This window comes from Hyla sarda, chromosome 5 (genome assembly GCF_029499605.1).
Source record: "Hyla sarda isolate aHylSar1 chromosome 5, aHylSar1.hap1, whole genome shotgun sequence".
NCBI classification, from domain to species: domain Eukaryota; kingdom Metazoa; phylum Chordata; class Amphibia; order Anura; family Hylidae; genus Hyla; species Hyla sarda.
In genome coordinates this window covers 307723671-307747074 of record NC_079193.1, presented here as the reverse complement: position 1 = coordinate 307747074, position 23404 = coordinate 307723671, and the positions used below count along the sequence as shown (strand labels likewise).

Below are 23404 nucleotides of genomic sequence, written 5' to 3'. Positions count from 1 at the left end.
TTTCTATGGTCAAATGGTCAACTTATGTTCTGCACAGGTTTTGTTAAATATCACCCATATTACTTTAGTCAGTATTTTTAGCCTAAAGCAACAGTGGAACGAATACAGGAAAAACTATAATAAAAATTGTGTACCTTTTGCTGCGTTTTGTACCCCTTCCTAGTTTTGGCATAAAATATTGACCAAATACTTGTGTGAGAACCAATCCCAAAAGTTAACACAGTCTCTTACCTTTCGGTAAGGTCTACCGCCTCCTCTGGGAATTCATTTATAACTTAATATCTTCACCATCCCTGGGGGCACAAATGTTTCCCGGGGAAGGTGAGGAGAATGATTTTAGCATATATAATGCAGTATCCATATGAATTCTTACTTCCCACTCTGGGGACTTACTGAGTCTTAGCAGCGACTCATTTCAAAGGGAATGTTTCGGCAGTTTTAAAATTGCTAACAGCCCTATAAGGCCTTTGGAAAGGGGAGTGTAAAAGCAGTTTCCTGCCCCAGCCAGTGCCCTCAGTTGTGACAAGAAGACCCCACCTCCTGGACACTTGAGGCAGCAGCTGCCAGGGAATTAAACAGTAATGGACACAAAGCATACAATCTAGTTAGATTGTGTTTGTATACATGTATTACCTAGATAATAATTAGAAACCAATTCTGAAATCCAGGTAATGGCAAAGGGTTCACCAATTTTTCCTGCAACTGTATACTTGTAGCTACATTACAGTTTTGCCTTGATATAACGAAAGGTTGCCATTTCTTGAATTTATCTACTCAGTGATAATATAGAAACCATATAGAACACAAAGTTTTTAGTTTTTTTATTAAAACAATCATCTAGATGTATTTGACCAGTGTACAGTTTGGTACATTCACACCGAGGAAACTCAGCAAGGAATTTCCACAGCGAATCCGTACCACCTGGAATTTTGCCAGAGAAAGCGTAGGAAATCAAAGGTCCATCAACTAATAGGCTTTTTGTGGTCAGATTCTGCCGAAAAAATAAACATGTTCATCAGTGCAGCAGAAAACAATAGGAGGCTACTGCAAGCGGTTTCTGCTCAGAATTTCCTCTTGGACATTCAGCCCACAGGTATCTCTTCCGACTCTTTCATATGTTTGGTTTGCCTTAAAGTGCATGTGTGTGGAGCGAGATTATTTGCCTATTTCTATTCTCTGTTGTCATTTCTGTCATTTTTGTTCTGCATGTCCTGTGGTCCTGTATATGTCTCGTGCGCTACTATGTCCTAATGTTGTGAGATTCTTTCTGCGTCTCTGTATAGTGCCCTCTTTATACGCTCTCGTTACCTTCTCTAAAAGTGCTTATCCACGCTTTGTGCGGACTCTCGAGGGTGGCGACCCTCCTTTTGCTACTGTTGTGGCTTCTCTAACCCCTTTTTTCCTTCCCTTTTTTTTCTTCCTCTATTCTTCTGTTCTGACTGTATCGCATACATGCAACTTATGGACAGATATTGCACTATTTTTCTATTTTGAAGTTTTACACTTATTCCTTTACGAGGGTAGGACACAGGAATTAGGGGTGGGGGGATGGGTGTTCTGTGTGGGTGGGGCGATGGGGTTTGTGGTTTTGTTGTTTGGTTGTAAACTGCTAAATGTTTAATCAAAAAATTCTGATTAAAAAAAAAAAAGGTGCATGTGTTATGGGGTAAAAGCCTCTGTCAGACACCTATGGTGGCAGCTTATCTTCCTGGACAACGAAAGGATCCGTTTCTGTGCTTGTTCGTAACATGATTAGCACGTCTTTTACATAAAACAATCGTCAGCAAGTTTGGCCAATAACCACCCTGTATATTAGGGCTTTAAGTTCTTTTTCAATATATTTGTTATAAAACATTAAGGGAGGAATTCACCAAGACTGCTGTTTCACACACACACACTGGTAAAGCCCCCCTTCCTCCCAGTGAAGGATTGCACTGAATTTATCAAGAAGCATAAGTCTTTAAAAAAAAAAAAAAAATCTATGCCAGCTCTATACAGCAATTTACACCAGCTAGGAGGTAGAAATTCTAAAACCAGTGTGTGAGCTGTCACACTCCTTTGTGCCCACCCAAAAGGTTTTCTGCCAGGCGCAAAGTATCATAAATCCCCACCACCTTACATTTTTTTTTCTTTTTAATGTCCCAAATCAAACATGTTCATCTTTAGACGTTCTGTTTATTTACAGTTCATTTTGCCATTCTAATAACACTATTGTTTATATTTCTTTAGGGGCAGGAGGTAATGTTTCCCCTTGAGAAGAGCACCAAACTGGTGTGGAGTCTTATAGGCTATACAATGCTGTACTGAGAAATGAGAATGAAGTAGCCCTTCACCAGAAGAAAAACTGCTTGTTCCCTAATGGCATACAAACACTAAAAACCCTGTCCACACATTTAAAAAAATCTGTCAGCAGTTTTGAGCTGTGAAAACTGCTGACACTAATATATAGAGCAGGAGTGAATTTCTAGTGATGTTCTGACTGGATTGGGCATGGGAAGGCGTCAATGCAGGGGGCATCTGACAGGAAGCATTCGCCTCCTGGGCACTTGTGAAAGCAGAGGCTGGGGCATTAAAAAATTTTTTTTTGTTACGTAGGTTGCATGACCATAACCCACAAAAGTATGCTTACTGTCTTCTAGATAGTGTCAGCAGTTTTGAAAGCGCAGAGCTGCTGTTTGACTTCCTGTAAGGATATGTTCACACAAACATAACCCACTGCAGGTTTTCCGCAACCGGATTACATTGCTACCTATTGACTTCAATGGGTCTGCAGCAAATCAGCAAGAAAAATTTCCATTGCAGAAAACCTGCAGAGGATTATGTGCAAGTGAACATATCCTAATACTGGGAACTACTAATACCCTAATACTGGAAAAACAATATAGCTGTACAATCCCACAAAGTGAAAATTTTCTTATTTACTCAACAATGTGCAACATTTTCACTCTTAGAAGCTACCAAGCTAAGGCTACATTTCATTAAGATATTTTATAAAAGCATGTTTATAAAAGCATGAGGAAGAGGACAATCTCCCTTATTTGTGTCCTGTTGATTGTTAAAACTGTAGAATAAGGGACCAAGGAATATTACTCGTCATGGACCATGTTCAGCCTCTTCATGGTTCTCCAGCGATCCTTTAGCATGACGCCTGTGCGGTTGTTGAATTCATAGTGAACTAGTATTTTTCTCCAGTTCCCCACTCCATATTTTTTCACACCTTTCTTCAACAGTTCATCTTCTTCCCAGGTCCAAGGCTAAAGAAAATTAATAAAACTATTGGGAATATCTTTTGCTTATACAGTATATCTATATCTTCATTGAAAATGTTTATCTGTTGCTTACCTACGTGTCTTTTGATCCCCTGACAATAATGACCACAGGTACAGTGACCACTTTATTGAATACCCATGCTCATTAATATAAATATCTAACTAACCAGCAACTAAGTTGATATGAAAAACATTACAAGAACTTTGAGTGATCCAACCAATACACTTAAAGAATGATTAAATCTAATTATCAGAGGCAAAACAAACAATGGATATTAAATTCTATGGACAGTTTTGCACAGTTTTTATTTTTATTGTTCATTTGTTTTCTGAATGCAACATGAGGCAGCTTTCTAAAATATTTTTCTTTACAAATGTCCTACCATTGAGCAGAGAGGAATCCAGAGTAAATATTCAGCTTGGAAATTCTGCTGCAGCAGTTTCCCATTATTTTCAATGAAATTCTGCTGCCCTGTGCACATAGTAAAATTTCCATGGTGGATAACTGTGCCTAAATTGAAATTCCAGACTATGTAGAAATAATGAACATTCCTTCTTTTAGCGGAATATTCTAGAAAATGAATTTCCTTTTATGGAGACTGCGCATTCCCGAGCAGTCCTAGTGTCTACTTATTTGTAGGCACCTGCCACATAAGTACAATGCAAGGATATAAAATGCTTTTCAAAAGGTGTCTATAGCCTTTAAAGGGGTACTCCCATGGAATTTTTTTTTTTTTTTTTTAAATCAACTGGTGCCAGAAAGTTAAATAGATTTGTAAATCACTTCTATTAAAAAAAAATCTTAATCCTTCCAGTACTTTTTAGGGGCTGTATACTAAAGAGAAATCCAAAAAAGAAATGCATTTCCTCTGATGTCATGACCACAGTGCTCTTTGCTGACCTCTGCTGACCATTTTAGGAACTGTCCAGAGCAGGAGAAAATCCCCATAGCAAACATATGCTGCTCTGCTGACCTCTGCTGTCCATTTTAAGAACTGTCCAGAGCAGCATATGTTTGCTATGGGGATTTTCTCCTGCTCTGGACAGTTCCTAAAATGGTCAGCAGAGGTCAGCAAAGAGCACTGTGGTCATGACATCAGAGGAAATGCATTTCTTTTTTGGATCTCTCTTTAGTATACAGCCCCTAAAAAGTACTGGAAGGATTAAGATTTTTTAATAGAAGTGATTCACAAATCTGTTTAACTTTCTGGCACCAGTTGATTAAAAAAAAAAAGTTTTCCATAGGAGTACCCCTTTAAATAATTATTTTAAATAAATAAAAAATACAAAAATCCTAATACTCTATTAGCTCCCTAATAGATAAAAATTGTTCTAATTTTCCGCAGTGTTGGGCATATCCCCACTAACTAGTAATTTATGTAAATAAATTATGCCGTTCTTCAAAGTGTATTAACAATCATTGCATCTAAAAGACGCTAACCAAGTAGATGAAATAGGCTTGGTTCACACCCCATTTTAGTTTTTTGCATGTATTAATGTATAGATGTATGTATGAAGGTCTAAAGATTATATACACTAAACGGATAACAAAAATGTGGTGTGGCCATAGCCATACATCATTCTACCATAAGATAAAGGGATTGAAGGTGGGACATTTCTTAAACAGGGAAAATAACTTTCTTGTTACATTTTAACATTGAATTGTATTTAATAAAGTTTAGCGCAACTGTCACCTAGAATAGGCTTGTTAAGAGGCACATGCAGTGCAGTGGGGGACTTTACAAGCCTACTCTAAGCATACCTTTGCTATAAAAGCTGTCTGCTGCATATTCTCTCAATAAACTTGTTTGGAAGTCCCTACTGGAGATGCAGGGACTAGGGTTCGCTATGCTCCAGGGCAGCACTGTCTCTCTCCAGCTAAGTCACTTTGTTGATCAACACACATGGCTCGACCTGCCTGCGGGCACGCTGTCAGTCAACAAACAGCATGTTGTAACTATAGAGAGGTAGAGGGGCCCGGAGCATTTTGAGACCCAGGCTCTCCTCTCAGACTGTTCAGCCAACTCCAGGAGGGATTACCAACCACGTTTATTGGAAGTATTAGGAGTACTGCACTGTGCAGCTTCATTAGCCTATTCTAGGTAACAGTTGCGATTTTATTCAAAACTATATACAGCATATCAGGACAGTGAGGGGTAAAAGCCATACCCAGCCTCACCAAAGAGTTTATGGCTAAATGAGTAGATTTTACAAGGGAAGTGCTGAAAATAAAAGTGGACACTCAACAACTATTAGTAAGAAATTACTAGTTTAGAAAACCTTACCTGTTTTTTCTTCATTGTTGCAGAATTAACAGAAGTTTCAAGATGTTCAGACTGTGCATTTCTTAAACTATCACTATTTTGCTTTCCTATTGTAAGACAGTTAAGGACAATTCGTTATTGCATTTTTAAACATGTGTTTTAATAAATAAATTACTCATAAATGAACCCTTTCAAAGCCATCTTCTATGTTCCATTTCTTTACAGAATGAAGACACTTATGTACCCACCAATGGTTCTGTACTGAGAAAAATGTGTTGTGCTGTATGAGAGAAAGCATTTTATAGATGGAAATCTCTGACTAGTGGCAGAAGGTTTGGGTGCTCTATCCAGCAATTTATCACAATGAAATGATTTGATATCAGAACACAACAACTGTAAAGGTGCATACATCACCCTGTTATATAACTGCACCAGGGTACTACACTGGAAAACATTTATTTACTTTTAATTAAGTGGTGCCAGAAAGTTAAACAGATTTGTACATTACACAGCAAAAACAAAAAGAAACAAAAAGAAACATAGCCAGCACAACTACTTAATACATGGGTGCACACTGCTGTGGAAAATACAGAGTATACAAAAAAGAAAGTTGCAGCAGCACACTTGGTCAAAAAAATGGAGGCTCTTAGCGCACTTTTTGATCAAAACATGTCCCCCCTATCCACCACGCGGAGGTGGCCTCATTTCGGATGGGACCTTAACACTCATTTCAATCACCTCTGCTGGGCATATGGCCTCTGACTGGGTGACATGCTAGATCCACTATCAATTTAAAAAACCTCCTGTGAAAAAGGGGAGGGGTGCACGGCTAGAGAGGGGGCCACTCCCCCTAAATTGCACAGCAAAAACAAAAAGTAACTTCACCTTTATTTTCATCCAGATTAAAACATCGACATGGATTCGTCTCAGACACAATGGCAATAACATAAAACTCATGAAACGTCCAGCATGACGCGTTTCAGGTCATGTGACCTTTCATCAGATGCATGATGGGTAGTGGGGAGATGGAGAGATATATATAGAGCTAAATGGAACAGGTGTGAAAACGACAGGTGATGGTTTAACCCCATAAGTTCCAGGTTCCAAACATTTCACCACTACAAATCATGAAATCAAATGATATATGATTTTTCGAACGAAGTCTAATCATACAAAATCCACTTGCAAAAAAACCTTTATACATAACAAATAAAGAAAAAATATCTAATATTTTGTAGAATAACATCAAACCTTTAATTAAGACCATATGGCTGGAATGTATGTAACGAGTAGATCCAGAAAATTTCTCAATTGTGCAAAATTTTTATACGGTCACCACCCCTTTCTGGTTGCTGAACTACTTCGATACCATAAAATTGGAAATCAGACACATCACCTGAATGTACAGTACTAAAATGTTTTGACATATTCGAAGCATTGGTGTAAGACGTACTGTTAACCCCTCTCAGGTGTTCTTGAATCATTTTTTTCAACTCTCTTTTTGTGCTGCCAATATAGGAAATGTTGCAACTTCTGCAGCAGATCCTATACACTACATATGTGGACGGACTGGCAATTGATCAACTGTTGAATAGCAACAGGTTTGAGCTCATTCATAGCTATTGAAGAAATTTTAACCGCATGTTCACACACATCTAGTTTGCCCGCACATAAAAAATCCTTTCAGATTTAACCAAGATGAGCAAGTGTTAGATTTGTGTGAAGAAGGAAGCGCACTAGGAGATAACAAATTTGCTAGATTTGGAGCTCGTCTACTGGAAAAATTTATACCATGTTGTAAATATTTGTTTAAAAGTAGGATCCTGCTCTAAAACAGGTAAAAATGTTATGATAATGTTTTTGATAGTATTGAATTCCACACTATGGGCCTCATTTATTAATCTGAAACCGACCAGTTTTTGTCTAGTTATTTTGGCCCAAAGTGTCTGAGACATGTCTGCGCCAGTCTGCACCAGTGTTCGACAGTGTGCGCCTGGAAAATCCAACAAACCCGACATTGCACTGTGAAAAGCCGCAAAAGGGGGCGTGGTCTGCCACAAAGGGGCGTGGTCGTTCCGAAAGGGGCGTGGTTTCACAACCCAACTGTGATTTACTATTGAATTCACAGAAAATCCTGTGGATAAATGGCTGGAAATATCCACCTAGAAAAAGCTGGTCAGAAAATGTTCCTAACTTTTCCCAATGGTAAATAGAGAGGAATCCTGCAAGTCTGAAACAACTTTTCCCACTAGTAAAAACCCAATACTCTTTGTAAATAAGGCCCTATATGTTGCAACAAATGTGGGCTTGAAGGAGGGTATTTCAGAAAAAAAGTTTTTTTTGATGTTTTGATTTAGTTTTAAGAAGATCGTTCCTAGATTTCAACTGGACCTTGCGTTTAGCTCTATTAAGAGTCCAGGGCTGATGACAAACCGTGACAACCGATGACAAACCGTGTTAGACTCGATATAATACAACTCTTCAGTTGAACAATTTCTTTGAGCCTGTGTCAACTCACCCACAGGGACAGCTAAAACCATATGGTTGGCACGATTCTGCTTGGAGAATAGTGTTGCCAGCAGTAGGCTTTCTAAAGGTGATGGTGTGAACATGTCCCTCACTAGCCTGCAGCAAAATATCCAAAAAAAAGTGTAGTAGATTTATGCCAGGAATGTGTAAAAAGCTAATTTGTGAGGATTGTTATTGACATATTCAACATATAATAATAACTACAACATCATCCACAAACCTCCCATACCATACGATGTGGGAGGAAAAGGGATTGACGTCATTGAAAATATATTGCAGTTCCCACCAGTGGACAAAAATATTTGCCACTGCTGGGGAGGACTTAGCCCCCCCATAGAGGCACCTGTACTCTGAACATAAAATTGTTATTGAAAGCTAAAAAAAAAAAAAATTGTGTGACGAGATGTAAGACAATGCATCCAGAATAGAGTTACACAAATCATAGCTATAGGTTGAAAAATGATGCACGATATATGAAACTGCTCTCAAGGATAATGAATGGGGTAATTTAGGGGGGAGTGGCACCCTCTCTAGCTGTACCCTTTTTCATAGGAGGTTTTCTAAAATGACAGTGGATCCAGCATGTCACCCAGTCAGATGCCATATGCCCAGCAGAGGACATAGTTTTAAATTAGAGGGGCAAAGGTTTCTGCAGTAATATCAGGAAGTATTACTTTACTGAGAGAGTAGTGGATGCATGGAATAGCCTTCCTGCAGAAGTGGTAGCTGCAAATACAGTGAAGGAGTTTAAACATGCATGGGATAAGCATAAGGCTATCCTTCATATAAGATAGGGACAGGGACTACCGTATTTATCGGCGTATAACACGCACTTTTTAGGCTAAAATTTTTTGCCTAAAGTCTATGTGCGTGTTATACGCCGATACACCCCCAGGAAAGGCAGGGGGAGAGAGACCGTCGCTGCCCGCTTCTCTCCCCCTGCCTTTCCTGGGGTCTAGAGCCCTGCTGCCGGCCCTTCTCTCCCCCTGGCTATCGGCGCCGCTGCCCGTTCTGTCCCCCTGATTATCGGTACCGGCGCCCCATTGCCGGCGCCGATAGCCAGGGGGAGAGAAGCGGCGCCGACAGCCAGGGCGAGAGAAGGGGCAGCGGCACCCATTGCCTGCACCGCTGCCCCGTTGCCTCCCCCCATCCCCGGTGGCATAATTACCTGGGTCGGGTCCGCGCTGCTGCAGGCCTCCGGCGTGCGTCCCCGGCGTCGTTGCTATGCGCTGCGCGGCGCATGACGTCACTGCGCCGTGCATAGCAACGACGCAGGGGACGCGCGCCGGTGGCCTGCAGCAGCGCGGACCTGACCCAGGTAATTATGCCACCGAGGATGGGGGGAGGCAACGGGGACGCGGCGCCGGCAATGGGTGCCGCTGCCCCTTCTCTCCCCCTGGCTGTCGGCGCCGCTTCTCTTCCCTGGCTATCGGCGCCGGCAATGGGGCGCCGGTACCGATAGTCAGGGGGACAGAACGGGCAGCGGCGCCGATAGCCAGGGGGAGAGAAGGGCCGGCAGCAGGGCTCTAGACCCCAGGAAAGGCAGGGGGAGAGAAGCGGGCAGCGACGGCCTCTCTCCCCCTGCCTTTCCTGGGGGTGTATCGGGGTAATATACGCGCACACACGCACCCTCATTTTACCATGGATATTTGCGTAAAAAACTTTTTTACCAAAATATCCTTGGTAAAATGAGGGTGCGTGGTATAGGCCGGTGCGTGGTATACCCCGATAAATACGGTATTCATAGTATTCAGATTATTGGGCAGACTAGATGGGCCAAATGGTTTTATCTGCCGTCACATTCTATGTATGTTTCTATGAGGCCACCTTTGCGTGGTAGATGGGGGACACTTTTTGATCAAAAAGTGCGCTAAGAGCCTCCATTTTTTTGGCCAAGAGTGCTGCTGCAAGCTTCTTTTTTGTATACCCTATTTGTCACAGCAGTGTGCACCCGTGTATTAGGTCGTTGTGCTTACTATGTTTCTTTTTGTTTTTGCTGTGCAATTTAGAGGGAGTGGCACCCTCTCAAGATTTGTAAATTACTTCAATTGAAAAATCTTAATCCTTCCAGTACTTATCAGCTGCTGTATACTACAGAGGAAGTTCTTTTCTTTTTTAATTTCCTTTTAACAACTAGATCCACCATTTGTACTAAACTGGGTTTGTGTGAAATTGGCATAAGACTTGGGCTTTACACAGTCTAGTGCTATAGAATAGTCTTAAGGGGTTGTCCTAGCTCTCACTTTGATTTTCTCCGGCTCCTCTGGCCTGTTTGCAGCTGCCGGAGATGGTCGAAAAAGCTGAAAGTAGCTGAACAAGGGAAGTTATGCAATTTGCGTAGGTCTAGTCGACTTTAATGATACTCTGTTTACGTAACCCTGGGAGTTAAGTAAACAGCAGGACTACACTGTTTGCTTAACTCCCATTCTCTGCTTCAGCAGGTTAGAGAAGAAAGCCAGAAGGAGGGAGCTAGGAAAACATCTTTAAAAGGGATTTTCGCTAGCTGTGCTTAGCCTGGTGATGGATCCACTTAGACCTGGCCATGTACTTTAATATGTAAACAAAACACCCTTTTTTTTAGGTCATAATCGTGGACCCTCTACGAACCAGACTTGTGAATGATCAGTATATAGGGACCACTTACATGAATCATAGGAATACTAAAGGGTAAGCTCCGGTGCAGCTTACCCTTTAGTATTCCTATGATTCATGCAAGTGGTTTTATGATAATCCACCTTGGTATCATGGCTTTTTACATTATACTAAAGGGTTTCTATATCTCTGTATTTTTTTCCAGTGCTCCTGTGAGGAAACGTCATATATGAATCAGCCATCATAGCATATCATTCATGTATCTATATATCTAGCTGTTTTGTGGTTATTCCCTATATGTACAATCACAAAAAAAACTGACCAGGTTCTATATAATATCTATGATTGACGCGCTATAAACCTGACATACACAACATATGACTCAACTTGACGCTAAGCTATAATTATCATTTTCCTCCACTATTATAATTATTATCTGTATCTTATGTGCCATAAATTTTGTGTAATAAGTTTATGTCTTACTGTATCTTGTTATCTAACAATTCTGGATTATCTCATTACTAATGGTTGTGATTTCCTCTCATGCCTGATGAGCCCCAAATATTGTTGGGAGAAACGTATTGGCAAGAGAGGCCTTCTAATCACTTACCAATAGGCATCATTGTGAGTTTTTTCCTTATCCCTATCCACACTTAGAATTAGGAGTTTCCCACCGAGACAGGCAGGGCTCCAAGTGTAGGTCATCACCTGTCACCCTATCCCCCTTCCCCATTTGTGGCACTTTATGAATTTTTGTAAGTCATTGTTAAGTAATTTTGTATTATTTGGTATAAGTAAACATTGTCTAATTATATGATATCTTTAGCCTAATTGGTGTGGTTTCTATAGTTTTCTGCTAGCTACAGAATAAGAAGAAAAACCACCATAGGGTGCGCCCCTAGTGAGGATCGCTGAGGTTCGCTTGAAAGGTGAACAAACTTGGGGTTCTTACCCTTAGGTGTTGCGCTGAGGGCACAACACCTACAGTAGTATCTGGAGAGAGAGATACGGGTTAGCCGCCAAGGGGAACACCCGGGGATGTCAGCCAGTCCGGTATAGGTACAGTGCAAAACAGTGAAAAATGGTTCCCCCAAATGAGGCGCTTCTCCTGATAGTTGCATAATGCAACGTGTTTCGACCCAGAACTAGGATCTTCATCAGGCATACAGAACATGTATTTATCTAGCGTCTGTTTGTATGTACTGTATGCCTGATGAAGATCCTAGTTCTGGGTCAAAACGCATTGCATTAAAAGAACCTTATCCAACTATCGGGAGAAGCGAGAACCATTGTTCACTGTTTTGCACTCTAGCTGTGCTTAGGTCCCAGTTAAATAGAAAAAAAAAACAATACCTAGCCTTTTCGCTCTCCTGCTGCTGTCTGTGTCGGTCCTTACTGCAAAACACTTCATTGTGTTGGAAGGCCGACCCAGACACAAAGAAGTGCTTTGCAGTAAGGACCAAAACAAAGACAGCAGCGGAGAGCTAAAAAAGGGTCAGAATACTTAGATAGAAAAAAATACCCCTTTAGGGTACGTTCACACATATGCAGATTTGAAAAGCAGGATTTGATGCACAGGATTTTCTGCTGCAGATTTTAATGTTAACTAAATGACTGAGCACAACTTCTAATCTGCAGTTACAATTGTACTCACAGACATCATGGCCGCTCCCTAGCTCAGGAAGCATGGGGGGTGCAACTGCAATGTCTTAGTACACTGCGCATGCGCTGCAACTCGAATATCACTGTGGGGGAAGATTTATCAAAACCTGTGCAGAGGAAAAGTTGTCCAGTTGCCCATAGCAACCAGATTGCTTTTTATTTTTCACAGAGCTTTTAAAAAAAAAAAAAGGAAAGAAGCGCTCTGATTGGTTGCTATGAGCAACTCAGCAACTTTTCCTCTGGACAGGATTTGATAAATCTCCCCGGTGTGTCTGCTAGTAGAGGCAGATTGCTGCTACGAGCAGACAAAAGCAGGACTCACAGGCACAGTAGAAGGTATAATCTAGGGACGGTCAGTAGCTCATCTGCAGTGTAAAATACACTGTGGAGGTGCTACACATGACCCTACCCTTAACCTATTTAGAACCAACTGCCATAAAATGTTTGGCAGTTGGTCATCTGGTAAGTTTGCTAAACACTGCAGGTGCCATCTGTAGTTCACTATGGACAACTGGCACCAAAGCTAGCTCTAATGCTGATTATTTAACCTCCTTAAGGCTGCAGTTAATTAATTGTGACCAATGCATTTAAAAGGTTAGGAGCTGCAAAAATAAATCCCTGTGCAAGAAAACAAGTTCTCACATAGCTCAGTAGATAGCAACAAAGTTAAAGGGATCAGAACATGGATTTGCAAAGCAATATGTTAAAAGTTATTTAAATTAGCAAAACATGAGAAAAGCTACATACATTTGCAATCACAATAGTTAAAGTGTACCTGTCGTCAACAAAAACTTTTTATATAATGTAGATAATACAATTATATGTATATTTGTAATATACATTGGTTTAAAAAATAAATAAATAAAAAGAAAGTGTATATTTTTGGGAGAAAAATGCTGTCCTTGTAGCTATTGAATGTGTGTCTCTATGAGGAGTCCAAATACAGGATGCCCGATGTTTGTCTTATGCGTCTGTATGTCTATAATTCTTCTACTGCTTGATGGTGTACGGCCAATTGGTAACCCGTATTGGGTGACGGCTATCCGCCAGATGCTATTATGTTCATTTGTTAATTTATTGGTTTTGAGTTTGTTACTTTGTTGGCCCCTGTGGTCTCTCACATCTGTCCCTGTCGTTTACATGCTGTCTATCTAATTTTGGCAATAAGAGCCTTACTACCTATTGTTTATGGTCATGGTGTTGTATAGACTGTTTACTTTTCAATAAAATGAATAATAAAAAAAAAAAAAAAAGGGGTGTATAATTAATATTTAATTTTTACTGTCACCCCAGCAAAATAGGATACATTTTAGGATAATGGAATACCCCTTTAACCTCTGAAAGACACAGACAATTTTCATTATTGTGTTTTAGGTCACTTCATATACAATAAAAAGCATCAAAAAGTCCCATCAAAACAAATATGGTACCGATAAAAACCACAGACCACGGCCCAGTACGTGGTAAAATAGAAAAAAGTTACAGGGGTCAGAAGATAATTTTAAACATATACGAATTTTGGTGCATGTAGTTATAATTTTTTTAACACCTTAAGGGCGGGAGCTGTGTCCCCCAATGGATCCTTCAAGAAAGAGATTTTACGGTAAGTGTTAAAAAATCTCCTTTTCTCTATCAGCTCCATTGGGGGACACAGACCGTGGGACGTACCAAAGCCGTCCCTTGGGTGGGCAGATAGTCAGGCAGACGGCTGTTCCACTGCCGCCTGCAGCAGTCTACAGCCCAGACTAGCATCAGCCGATGTGAAGGTATGAACCCGGTAGAACCTCGAAAAAGTGTGCAAAGACGACCAAGTAGCCGCCTTGCAAATCTGCAAGGCCGAGGCTTTGTTCTGGAGAGCCCAGGATGCCCCAACAGAAACAGGTAGAATAAGCCACAACCCTGAAGGGAGGAATCTTCCCCCTACAGTGATAGGCTTCCGAAATGGCAGACCGGATTCACCGAGAAGTGGTAGCCTTGGAAGCAGGTTGTCCCTTACGACAACCTTCCGTAAGGACGAAAAAGGAATCGCACTGATGAAACGAAGAAGAGATAGAGAGGTAATACCTAACAGCCCAAACCACATCCAGTTTGTCGAGTAAATGCTCTCTAGAATGAGAAGGAGCGGGATAAAAGGACAAAAGAACAATGTCCTCATTGAGATGAAAGGCCGAAACAACCTTAGGCAAAAAAGGAAGGATCTAGCCGGAAGACAACCTTGTCCTGGTGAAGCACAAGAAACTGAGAACGGCAGGAGAGAGCTGCCAATTCAGACACTCTCCGAATGGAGGAGATAACAACAAGAAAATGCCACTTTCCAAGAAAGGAGGCGCAGGGACAACTCCCCAAGGGGTTCAAAAGGGTCACCTTGGAGTACCCCCAGAACCAGATTCAAGTCCCAAGGTGGAGAAGGTGACCGATAAGGAGGGGCAGCATGCGCTACTCCTTGAAGGAAGGTCCGGACATGAGAATTAGAAGCCAGAGGACACTGGAAAAGAAAGGGCCGAAACCTGACCCTTAAGGGAACTGAGAGACAACCCCATTTCCAATCCCGACTGCAAGAAAGAGAGAAGACGGGAAACTGAAAAGGTAACAGGACACAAGACCTGAGCTTCACACCAACTAAAATAAGACAGCCAGGTATGGCGGTAAATTTTTGCCGAGGAGGATTTATGAGCCTTGAGCATAGTGCGAATGACTTGGGAAGAGAAACCGCGGCTCTCAAAACCGCGGTCTCGACCGCCATGCCGTCAAAGCAGAGACGGTAATAGGGGTGGCACAGGAGACCTGAGATAGGAGGTCTGGACGATAGGGAAGGCGCAACGTTAAGTCATTCAGGAGGCTGACCATGACGACTTACCACACCCACCGGGTCCAGGCTGGGCCACTAGAATGGCGGAAACGTCCCACTGAGAGTTTCCTCCAGACCCCGAAAAGAGAAGAAAGGGAGGAAACAAATAAGGTAGGGTAAAGCCCGACCACTAAATAGACAAGGTAGGGCAAGGCTCGACCAAGAGAGGAACGCTTCGGTTGTGGCGGGACAAGCAGAGGTCCACGCCTGGAGCGCCCCAGGGGTTGCAGATCACAGCAAACACCCCTGGATGTAGGGACCAGTGCCTTGGATGACTGAGGACCGGCCGAGAAGATCACATCCCAGGGACGGCCAGACTGAAGATAACTGAGATGGCCGGAAACCTGAGTTCCGCCAGGAGGGAAATTCCCAAGAAGCAAGCGAAGAAAGAATTGCCCTAGGCCCCAAAATGTTGAAGGGGAAAAAGTTTCTCGGGGGGCCAAGACCCCAGACTGGGCGGTCCCTGAAAACACCTCCCCAGTCTGACAGACTGGCAGGGATGGACAGGAAGGAACACCCCCGAAAAAAAATGAGGGGGAAAACGAAGCCACCATAGAAGGGACCAACAAGACTGACGAGAGAGGACGATCTAGCGGCAGAGAGACAATGGAGACCTGTCACAATCACCAGTTGAAGAGGTCGGTGATGAAACTTGGCAAATGGCAATCGACCCAGGACATCCATGCAAAAGCGAATGGAAACTGGAGCAGGGAGCCGAAGGCATCAGACTCTTGAAAGGAGTCGGCGGAGTCGAAAGCGGGAAGAGGCCGCATCGAACTGGAGCCCCTGGAGAGCAGTTGAGCTTGTCCCAAATGACCATCCAACCGAAGTGAGACAAGGTCTGGAGGTTGAGACTAAGACTCTCCAGGATCTGGGTCCTGGCTGGAGCTCAGATCAGGAGGTAGTCCAAATAAGGAATCACGGAAACAACTGTTGTCCGTAAAAAAGGCTATTACAGGCGCCAGGACTTTGGACTTTAAAGGTCCGCGGAGAAGTGGCCAGACCAAAATGGATAGCCACAATAGAAAATGACCGTCCGGAACTGCAGAGCGGAGGAACTGCTGATGACCGGGAAACAATGAGAAGTGGAGGCAGGCATCCTTGATGTCCACCGAGGAACAAAAACTCCCCTTGAACCATGGACGCCAGCACCGAACGGAGAGACTCCATTCGGGATGGGAACGCAAGATGCTGGCTGAGAAACTCGAGAACCAAGACTGGGCGAACAGAAACGCCTTTCCACAGAGAGGTTAGAATAAACCTCGAAAACGTTCCCCTGAAGTTGCATGTCCAGGCATCCCGGAGGGTAAGAGGCGGCCAACCACCCGAGAGAGGTCGGCGGGTGGGGCGACCCTTCAGGCCGAGGAAGGCCTACGGGTGCCTGATTGGGCCACAAAACGGCCAGAACGGACAGCCAACCTCCGGGAGGAATAGGATCGGAAAGAGGAGCCAGCTTCCCATGAAGGCGCCCGGCTGGACCCTTTGTTGGTACCCTTTGTTGGTACCAAAGGTTCGCAGCATCGGAAGGAGAACTTACGACGGAAAGCGGTTCTGTGAGTCTTACCAGAGGTAATAAAGAACTCTTTCTCCGCCCATCGCCTCACTTCCTGAAGGTGGCATCCCCATTCCAGGCTTAAAGCCACATGAAGGGACGGTGGCTACCAAGTAGCTTGTGGTAAAGGCAGCACAGTGGCTGCACATGGAAGCGGAACACAAAAAAAATCTCCGGCTTCAGAGCATCGGAGAGCTAGATTAAATAAATCATCCGGAGGGATCTTGAAGACTACCCTGGCGGAGTTGTTGACCATACTAAAAGGGCCTTTGACACCCAGGCAGAAGCAAAAGCGGGAAAAACCTGCTGCCTCAAGGGCAGAGATTGCCAAAATATCAACCTTCAGGTCCACTGGATTCTTGAAGGCAGCCACATCAGCCAACGGCCAAGTAGGCGCCTTAGAGAGGCGGGAGACCGGCGTATCCACAGTTGGAGAGGAGGTCCACCGAGCAATGAGGGCCTTGGCGAAGGAATACCGCGCTTGAACCTTCTTTGTTTCCTGAAACTTCTTGTCAGGGTGACTTCAGGCGGATACCCGCAGGTCGTAAAATTCAGAGTGAGAGCTGAAAGTCTTGAGTGCCGGTTGGGCACAGAGAAGGAGACTTCTGGAGCCACATCCGAAGTTCCTGGGTCCTTTAGATGGAAGGTGTCTCTTATGGCCGCAACCACTGAGTACACCATATCAGGCACATCCGTGCGGTTTTCTGAGTCGGAGGCCGAATCAGAAACCTCATCCACAAGTTCTCCAGGTGAATGGGAACGTGTGAGGCGGCCCTGGAAGAGAGAGACTGACCTGGTACGCGGGTCTGGAGAGCGAGGGCGGCAACCCTGGGAGCATTCTCTAGAGGAGCGACGCTTGCTACAGGTCAGAGTAACGGGGTGATGCCTGCGAGGGGAGCGCCCGTGCCTGCCAGAAGACTCGGGGGATGAGTCAGATGACACACAACTATGATGCTGCGAGAGCGTCAGAATAGGGGGAGAGTGGGACCCTCCGGAGGGCCGATGTAGGGAGGGCCTCTCCAAGGCAGTCACCACATAACGGGAGACCTGAGCCAAGTCGGATATAGACTGGAAGAGTGAGGGAACCCAGGCTGGAGGGGCGGCCGAATCCACCGGGTCGGGAAGAACAACCGGGGTAGAGTAGCAGGGGGGTCTGGGGGAGCAGTGGAGCAGGCAGAACAAGTGGTTCAGCAGAACCAAACAGTTTAGAGTTACAGTATTGACAGAGTAAAGGAGTGGCTAACAATCCAGTTAACTGTTTAGAGGGAGGCTGTTCTGGGCCTCTCTCACCCAAGACTGTGTTCCATTTCACTGTGTTACTGATACAGTCTGCTTATCTTACTGTTTCACATGCCTTGAGATCCCTATAGACCACAATGGGCCTATTTAAAAAATTAAACCACAACACTGTAACACTCTGTCCCACCCCGGGACTCGAACCCGTGGTGGTCTGCAGGCTGTCAAAGAGGAGAAATGCCGCCAATAGTGAGGGGCATGTTAGAAGCAGGGGGCACAGCTGATTGGCCCCTGCCACCAATCGCGCGCACAGTGCTGATTGGTGTACAGCTCGCACCCAGAGAAGCTTCGGCGGCCCTGTGTGGGCGGAGCTAAAGCACACCGGGCCACCAAAGCATTAACAAGAAGTCTGTATTGGCGCCCGCTCCTTGCCCCAAGTGCACATGCGAATGCATGTGCGCTTGCGGGGAACTGAGCGGACTAGATGCCGCCGGCAGCAGCTGCTGCCGAAGTGAAAGTAAACCGGTGCTCAGAGCGCCCGCATAGAGAATGCCGCGGCTGTCAGCCGCTTCAATGTAAAAACACACACACAGACGTTACACACACACACAGTATATATGAATAAAGTGTAGAGAGTTGTGCCCCATCCAAACTGCCACTGCTCCCCCAGTAATAAAGGACCCCCTGTCCAGGCCAGCCCCATTAGACCCATGAGAAAAGTGGGCCAAAAACTGAGGGTCTCCAGCTGTTGCAAATCTGCACCTAAGGAGAAGAGGAAAATATACTCACCTCAGTCAGAAGAACTTCCCTCATGAAGTCTTTCTATGAAGTCTCCAGCCAACTTTTATCACCTGCATCATGCCGGGCTACCATGTGCGAGCGAGGCGAGCAAGGAGATAGGGTGACCCGGACCCATGAGGTACAACCCCAGGCGCTGACCGTTGGCGAGAGGGGGTGAACAGCGCATATACGCAATGTCTGTGCCCTCTTACTCGCAATGGGCCACAGTTCCTGAGTCCCCACCTGAAAACATGAAAGAAAATAGAATAAAAAAAACTAACACATTCCCTAACTAGGAAAATAATAAAACATAAGACCTGGTCTGGAGAAATCCAGACCATGTCCACCTCCTTCAGACACTAAGCTTAACCTGATTACCTCAGGGCCTGGAGGCGGGTATATCCTGTTGGGAGGAGCAGACTTCTTTGTTGCCATAGTGTCATACCTCCTAGAGACAGCAGCATACACCCACGGTCTGTGTCCCCCAATGGAGCCGCTAGAGAAATGTAATTTTTTTTACACTAACATGCTGGTGTAGACCCCAACTTTTCCATTTCATAAGGGGTAAAAGGAGAAAAAGCCCCACAAAATATGTAATGCAATTTCACCCGCGTACGGAAATACCCCAAATGTGGCACTAAAATGTTGCCTTGAAATACGTCAGGGCTCCGTGAGTGAGAGAGCGCCATGAGCATTTAAGGGCTGAATTAGGGATTTGCATAGGGGTGGACCTGGATGCAAACATTACACTTGCCTCCAATACCAAAAATACCCTACAGCAGTGTTTCCCAAACAGGGTGCCTCCAGCTGTCGCAAAACTCCCAGCATGCCTGGACAGTCTTGTAAGGGGGAGGGCACTTATCCCTGGCATCATCGCCACCACCGCCGATCCTGCCGCCCCTGCACACCCGATCGCTCCTTGGGTTAATCAAATGGTGTCCCGGGGTGTCAGGCGGGACACCCTTGGACTTTAGCTTATTAACCAGCACCGTGGGAGCACGCATTTAATGAACGCTGTATATATGGCGGAATGCGCAAAGGTATCGTGTCATCCGCGTACTGCGTGAAGGGGTTAAAGAAGTCAAATAAATAAAACCTACATAAAACCTAATCGGGTATCCCTGTAACGGTATGGACCTGCAGAAAAAACATAAGGTGTCATTTTTACCGAAAAGTTCACTGCGTAGAAACGGAAGCCCTAAAAATTAGCAAAATGATTTTTTTTTCTCATTTCACCCCGCAAAATTTTTTTTTTGTTTCGCCACAGATTATGGTATAAAATAAGTGAGGTCATTACAAAGTACAATTGGTCATGCAAAAAAACAAGCCCTTATATGGGTCTGTAGGTGCAAAATTGAATGCGTTATGAAGGTAGGGGAGAAAAAACAAAAGTGCAAAAACGAAAGTGGTTTTGAGTCCTTAAGGCGTTAAAAACTACAACTCTTACTTTTCCATCCACAGACTCAAAGGCTTAATTTTTATGTGTCAGTTGTACTATGTAATGACATCTTTCAATTTACCATAAAATGAACAGTGCAACAAAATTATTATAATTTGCAGTGGAAAATTGAAAGAAAAACTGCAATTTTGAAAGTTTTGAGGGGTTTTGCTTTTGTGAAGTGCACTTTACGGTAAAACTGACATGTTCTCTTTATCCTGTAGGTCACTATGATTAAAACAATATCCATGTTTACATGCTTTTCTAACTTATGTTGTTAATAAAGTAGGTTTAGAATTGTCCTCTTCTGTCTCCTAAAACTTTCTTTTACATATACGCAGCTGGCTCAATTTTTTGCATTGACTTACCTATAATGGATTTGCTCATGACCCTTGTGCAAGTTTTGTCCGGATGCCATGGTGTGTTTTGTACCAAAGAAAAGAGTCTCCTTTGGATTCTGCAAAAGATTAATAGTAATATCTTAGGTCATTAGGTTAACCAGAATTCTATAAGCATAGCTTGATCATTGTATAGTAAAATTGCTTTCTAATAAGGAGATTTTTATGCTTACCGTAAAATCTCTTTCTCGAAGGATCCATTGGGGGACACAGACCATGGGTGTATGCTGCTGTCACTAGGAGGCTTGACACTATGGCAACAAGAAAAGTCGGCTCCTCCCAGCAGGATATACTCGCCCACAGGCACCTGGGGTAATCAGTTTTAGTCCCAGAGCAATAGGAGAAGACCGACAGGTCAAGAGAAAACCACAAACTGTCCGAGCAACCAAAAGAAAAAAGGCAACTGAACACCTTTCGGACAGATAACTGAAATAGGAACACCAGAAAAGGGTGGGAGCTTTGTCCCCCAATGGATCCTTCGAGAAAGAGATTTTACGGTAAGCATAAAAAAAAATCTCCTTTTGTCTATCGGCTCCATTGGGGGACACAGACCACGGGACGTACCAAAGACGTCCCTTGGGTGGGTAAGGAATCAGACGGGTGGACGGTTGGACCACCGCCTGCAACGTCTTATGGCTCAGAGTAGCATCAGCTGATGCGAAGGTATGAATCTGGTAGCACCTTGAGAAAGAGTGCAAAGACGACTATGCGGACGCCTTACAGAACTGCAAGGCCGAAGCCATGTAGCGGAGAGCCCAGGATGCCACGAAAATCGGGCGGAATGAGCCAAAACCCTGAAGGGTGGGATCTTCCCCTTGCAGCGGTAAGCTTCCAAAATGGTTGTCCTGTCCGACGACCACAACAGGTTGTGGAACAAACGCTTCCAGGGATGAGAAGGGGCAGGATAAAAGGACGGTAGGACGATGTCCTCATTGAGATGAAAAAGTCAAAACCATATCAGGTACGAAGGACGGACCTGGACGGAAAACAAAAAAACTTGTCCTGGTATCAACCAGAAAGGGAGAACGCTAGGAGAGAGCTGCCAGCTCTGACACTCTCCTAACAGAGGGAAGAGCAATAAGGAATGCCACCTTCTGGGGAAGGAGACGAAGAGAAATGTCCCTGAGAGGTTCAAAAGGGGGGCCTGGCAGGGCAACTAAGACCAAGTGCAAGTCCCAAGAGAAAAAAGGGGACTGATAAGGAGGGGCAGTTTGTGCCACTCATTTAACTAGGTTCGGACATGATAATTGAACGCCAGAGGACGTTGAAAAAGAATGGAAACGGCCGAACCTTTGACCCCTAAGGGAGCTGAAAGCCAACCATGACCGGAGAAAAAGGCTGAGTTTCACACCAACAGAAATAAGACCACCAAGTATGGTTGTAAATCTTTGCAGAGGAAGGCTTGTGAGCCCTCAGCATGGTGCGAACCACTTGGGAAGAGAAACTGCGGGTCCTCAGAACCGCCGTCTCAACCGCCACGCCGTCAAAAGCAGAGACGGTAAATAGCGGTGGCAGAGGAGACCTGATATAGGAGGTCTGGACGATAGGGAAGGCGCAGCGGTAAGTCGTTCAGGAGCCTGACCACGACGATGTACCACGCCCGCCGGGGCCAGTCTGGGCCACGTGAATGGCGGGAACGCCCTCTGCTGCGAGTTTCCTCAGGACCCCGAAAAGAGAGAAAGGGGAGGAAACAGATAAGGTAGGGCAAATGCCGACCAACAAACAGATAAGGTAGGGCAAAGCCCGACCAAGAGAGAGGAACGCCTTGGTTGTGGCGGGACGTGCAAAGGTCCACGCCTGGAGTGCCCCAGAGGTTGCAGGTCACTGCAAAACACCAGATGTAGGGACCACTCGTCTTGGACCGGCTGAGAAAGACCACATCCCAGAGATGCTCGGAATGAAGATCGCTGAGATGGCCGGAAACCCGAGTTCCGCCGAGAAGGGAAATACAGAAGAAGCAAACAAAGAAGGAATTGCCCTAGGCCCCAACATGTTGAAGGGGAAAAAGGCTTCTCGGGGAACCAAGATCTCAGACCGGACGGTCCTTGAAAACACCTCCCCAGCCCGACAGAAAGGCAAGGAGGGGCAGGAAGGAGCACCCTCGAAAAAGCAGGGGGGAAACGAAGCCACCATAGAAGGGACCGAGAGACAATGGAGACCTGTCCCACCTCAAGATCACCAGTTGAAGAGGTCGTGATGAAACTGGGCAAACGGCACGGCCTACACGGCTGCCGCTTATTGTCCCAGGGCATCCATGCAAAAGCGAATGGAAACTGGAGCAGGGTGCCGAAGTCATCGGACTCTTGATAAGAGAGTCAGCCAATTGGTCAGCGGAGTCGAAAGCGGGCAGAGATCCGCGTCGAACTGGAGCCCCAGAAGAGCGGTTGGACTTGTCCCGATTGACCATCCAACCGAAGTGAGACAAGGCCTGGGGGTTGAGACTAAGACTCTTCAGGATCTGGGCCCTGGCTGGAGCTCCGATCAGGAGGTCGTCCCCGTAAGGAATCACGGAAACAGCTGTTGTCCGTAAAAGGGTTATCACAGGTGCCAGGACTGTGGTAAAGGTCGGCGGAGAAGTGGCCAGACCGAAAGGAGGGCCACAATAGAAAATGACCGTCCGGAACTGCAAAGGGGAGGTACCGCTGATGACCGGAAAAACAATGAGATGTGGAGGCAGGCATCCTTGAGGGCCACCGAGGAACGAAAACTCCGCATGAACCATGGACGCCAGCACCGAACAGAGAGACTCCATTCGGGATGGGAAAGCAGAAGATGCTGGCTGAGATACTCGGGAATAAAGATTGGAGGAACAGAAACGCCTTTCTTGGGGACCACA

General features: G+C 44.8%; 1 protein-coding gene across 2 annotated transcripts in view; it reads right to left on the bottom strand.

The window, feature by feature from the left end:
* Positions 1-826: 826 nt before the first annotated feature.
* Positions 827-23404, bottom strand: part of TERF1 (telomeric repeat binding factor 1) — a 77411-nt gene continuing 54833 nt past the window's right edge. The window contains exons 10-12 of one of the 2 annotated variants that reach the window (XM_056522150.1): positions 20539-20627; positions 5555-5640; positions 827-3254 (exon numbers count right to left, since the gene is read on the bottom strand). In XM_056522150.1, coding sequence (XP_056378125.1) covers positions 3087-3254; positions 5555-5640; positions 20539-20627 — 343 coding nt within the window. In that variant the 3' untranslated portion in view covers positions 827-3086. The remainder of the gene's footprint in view (positions 3255-5554; positions 5641-20538; positions 20628-23404) is intronic. The other variant, XM_056522148.1, reaches the window with a different exon arrangement.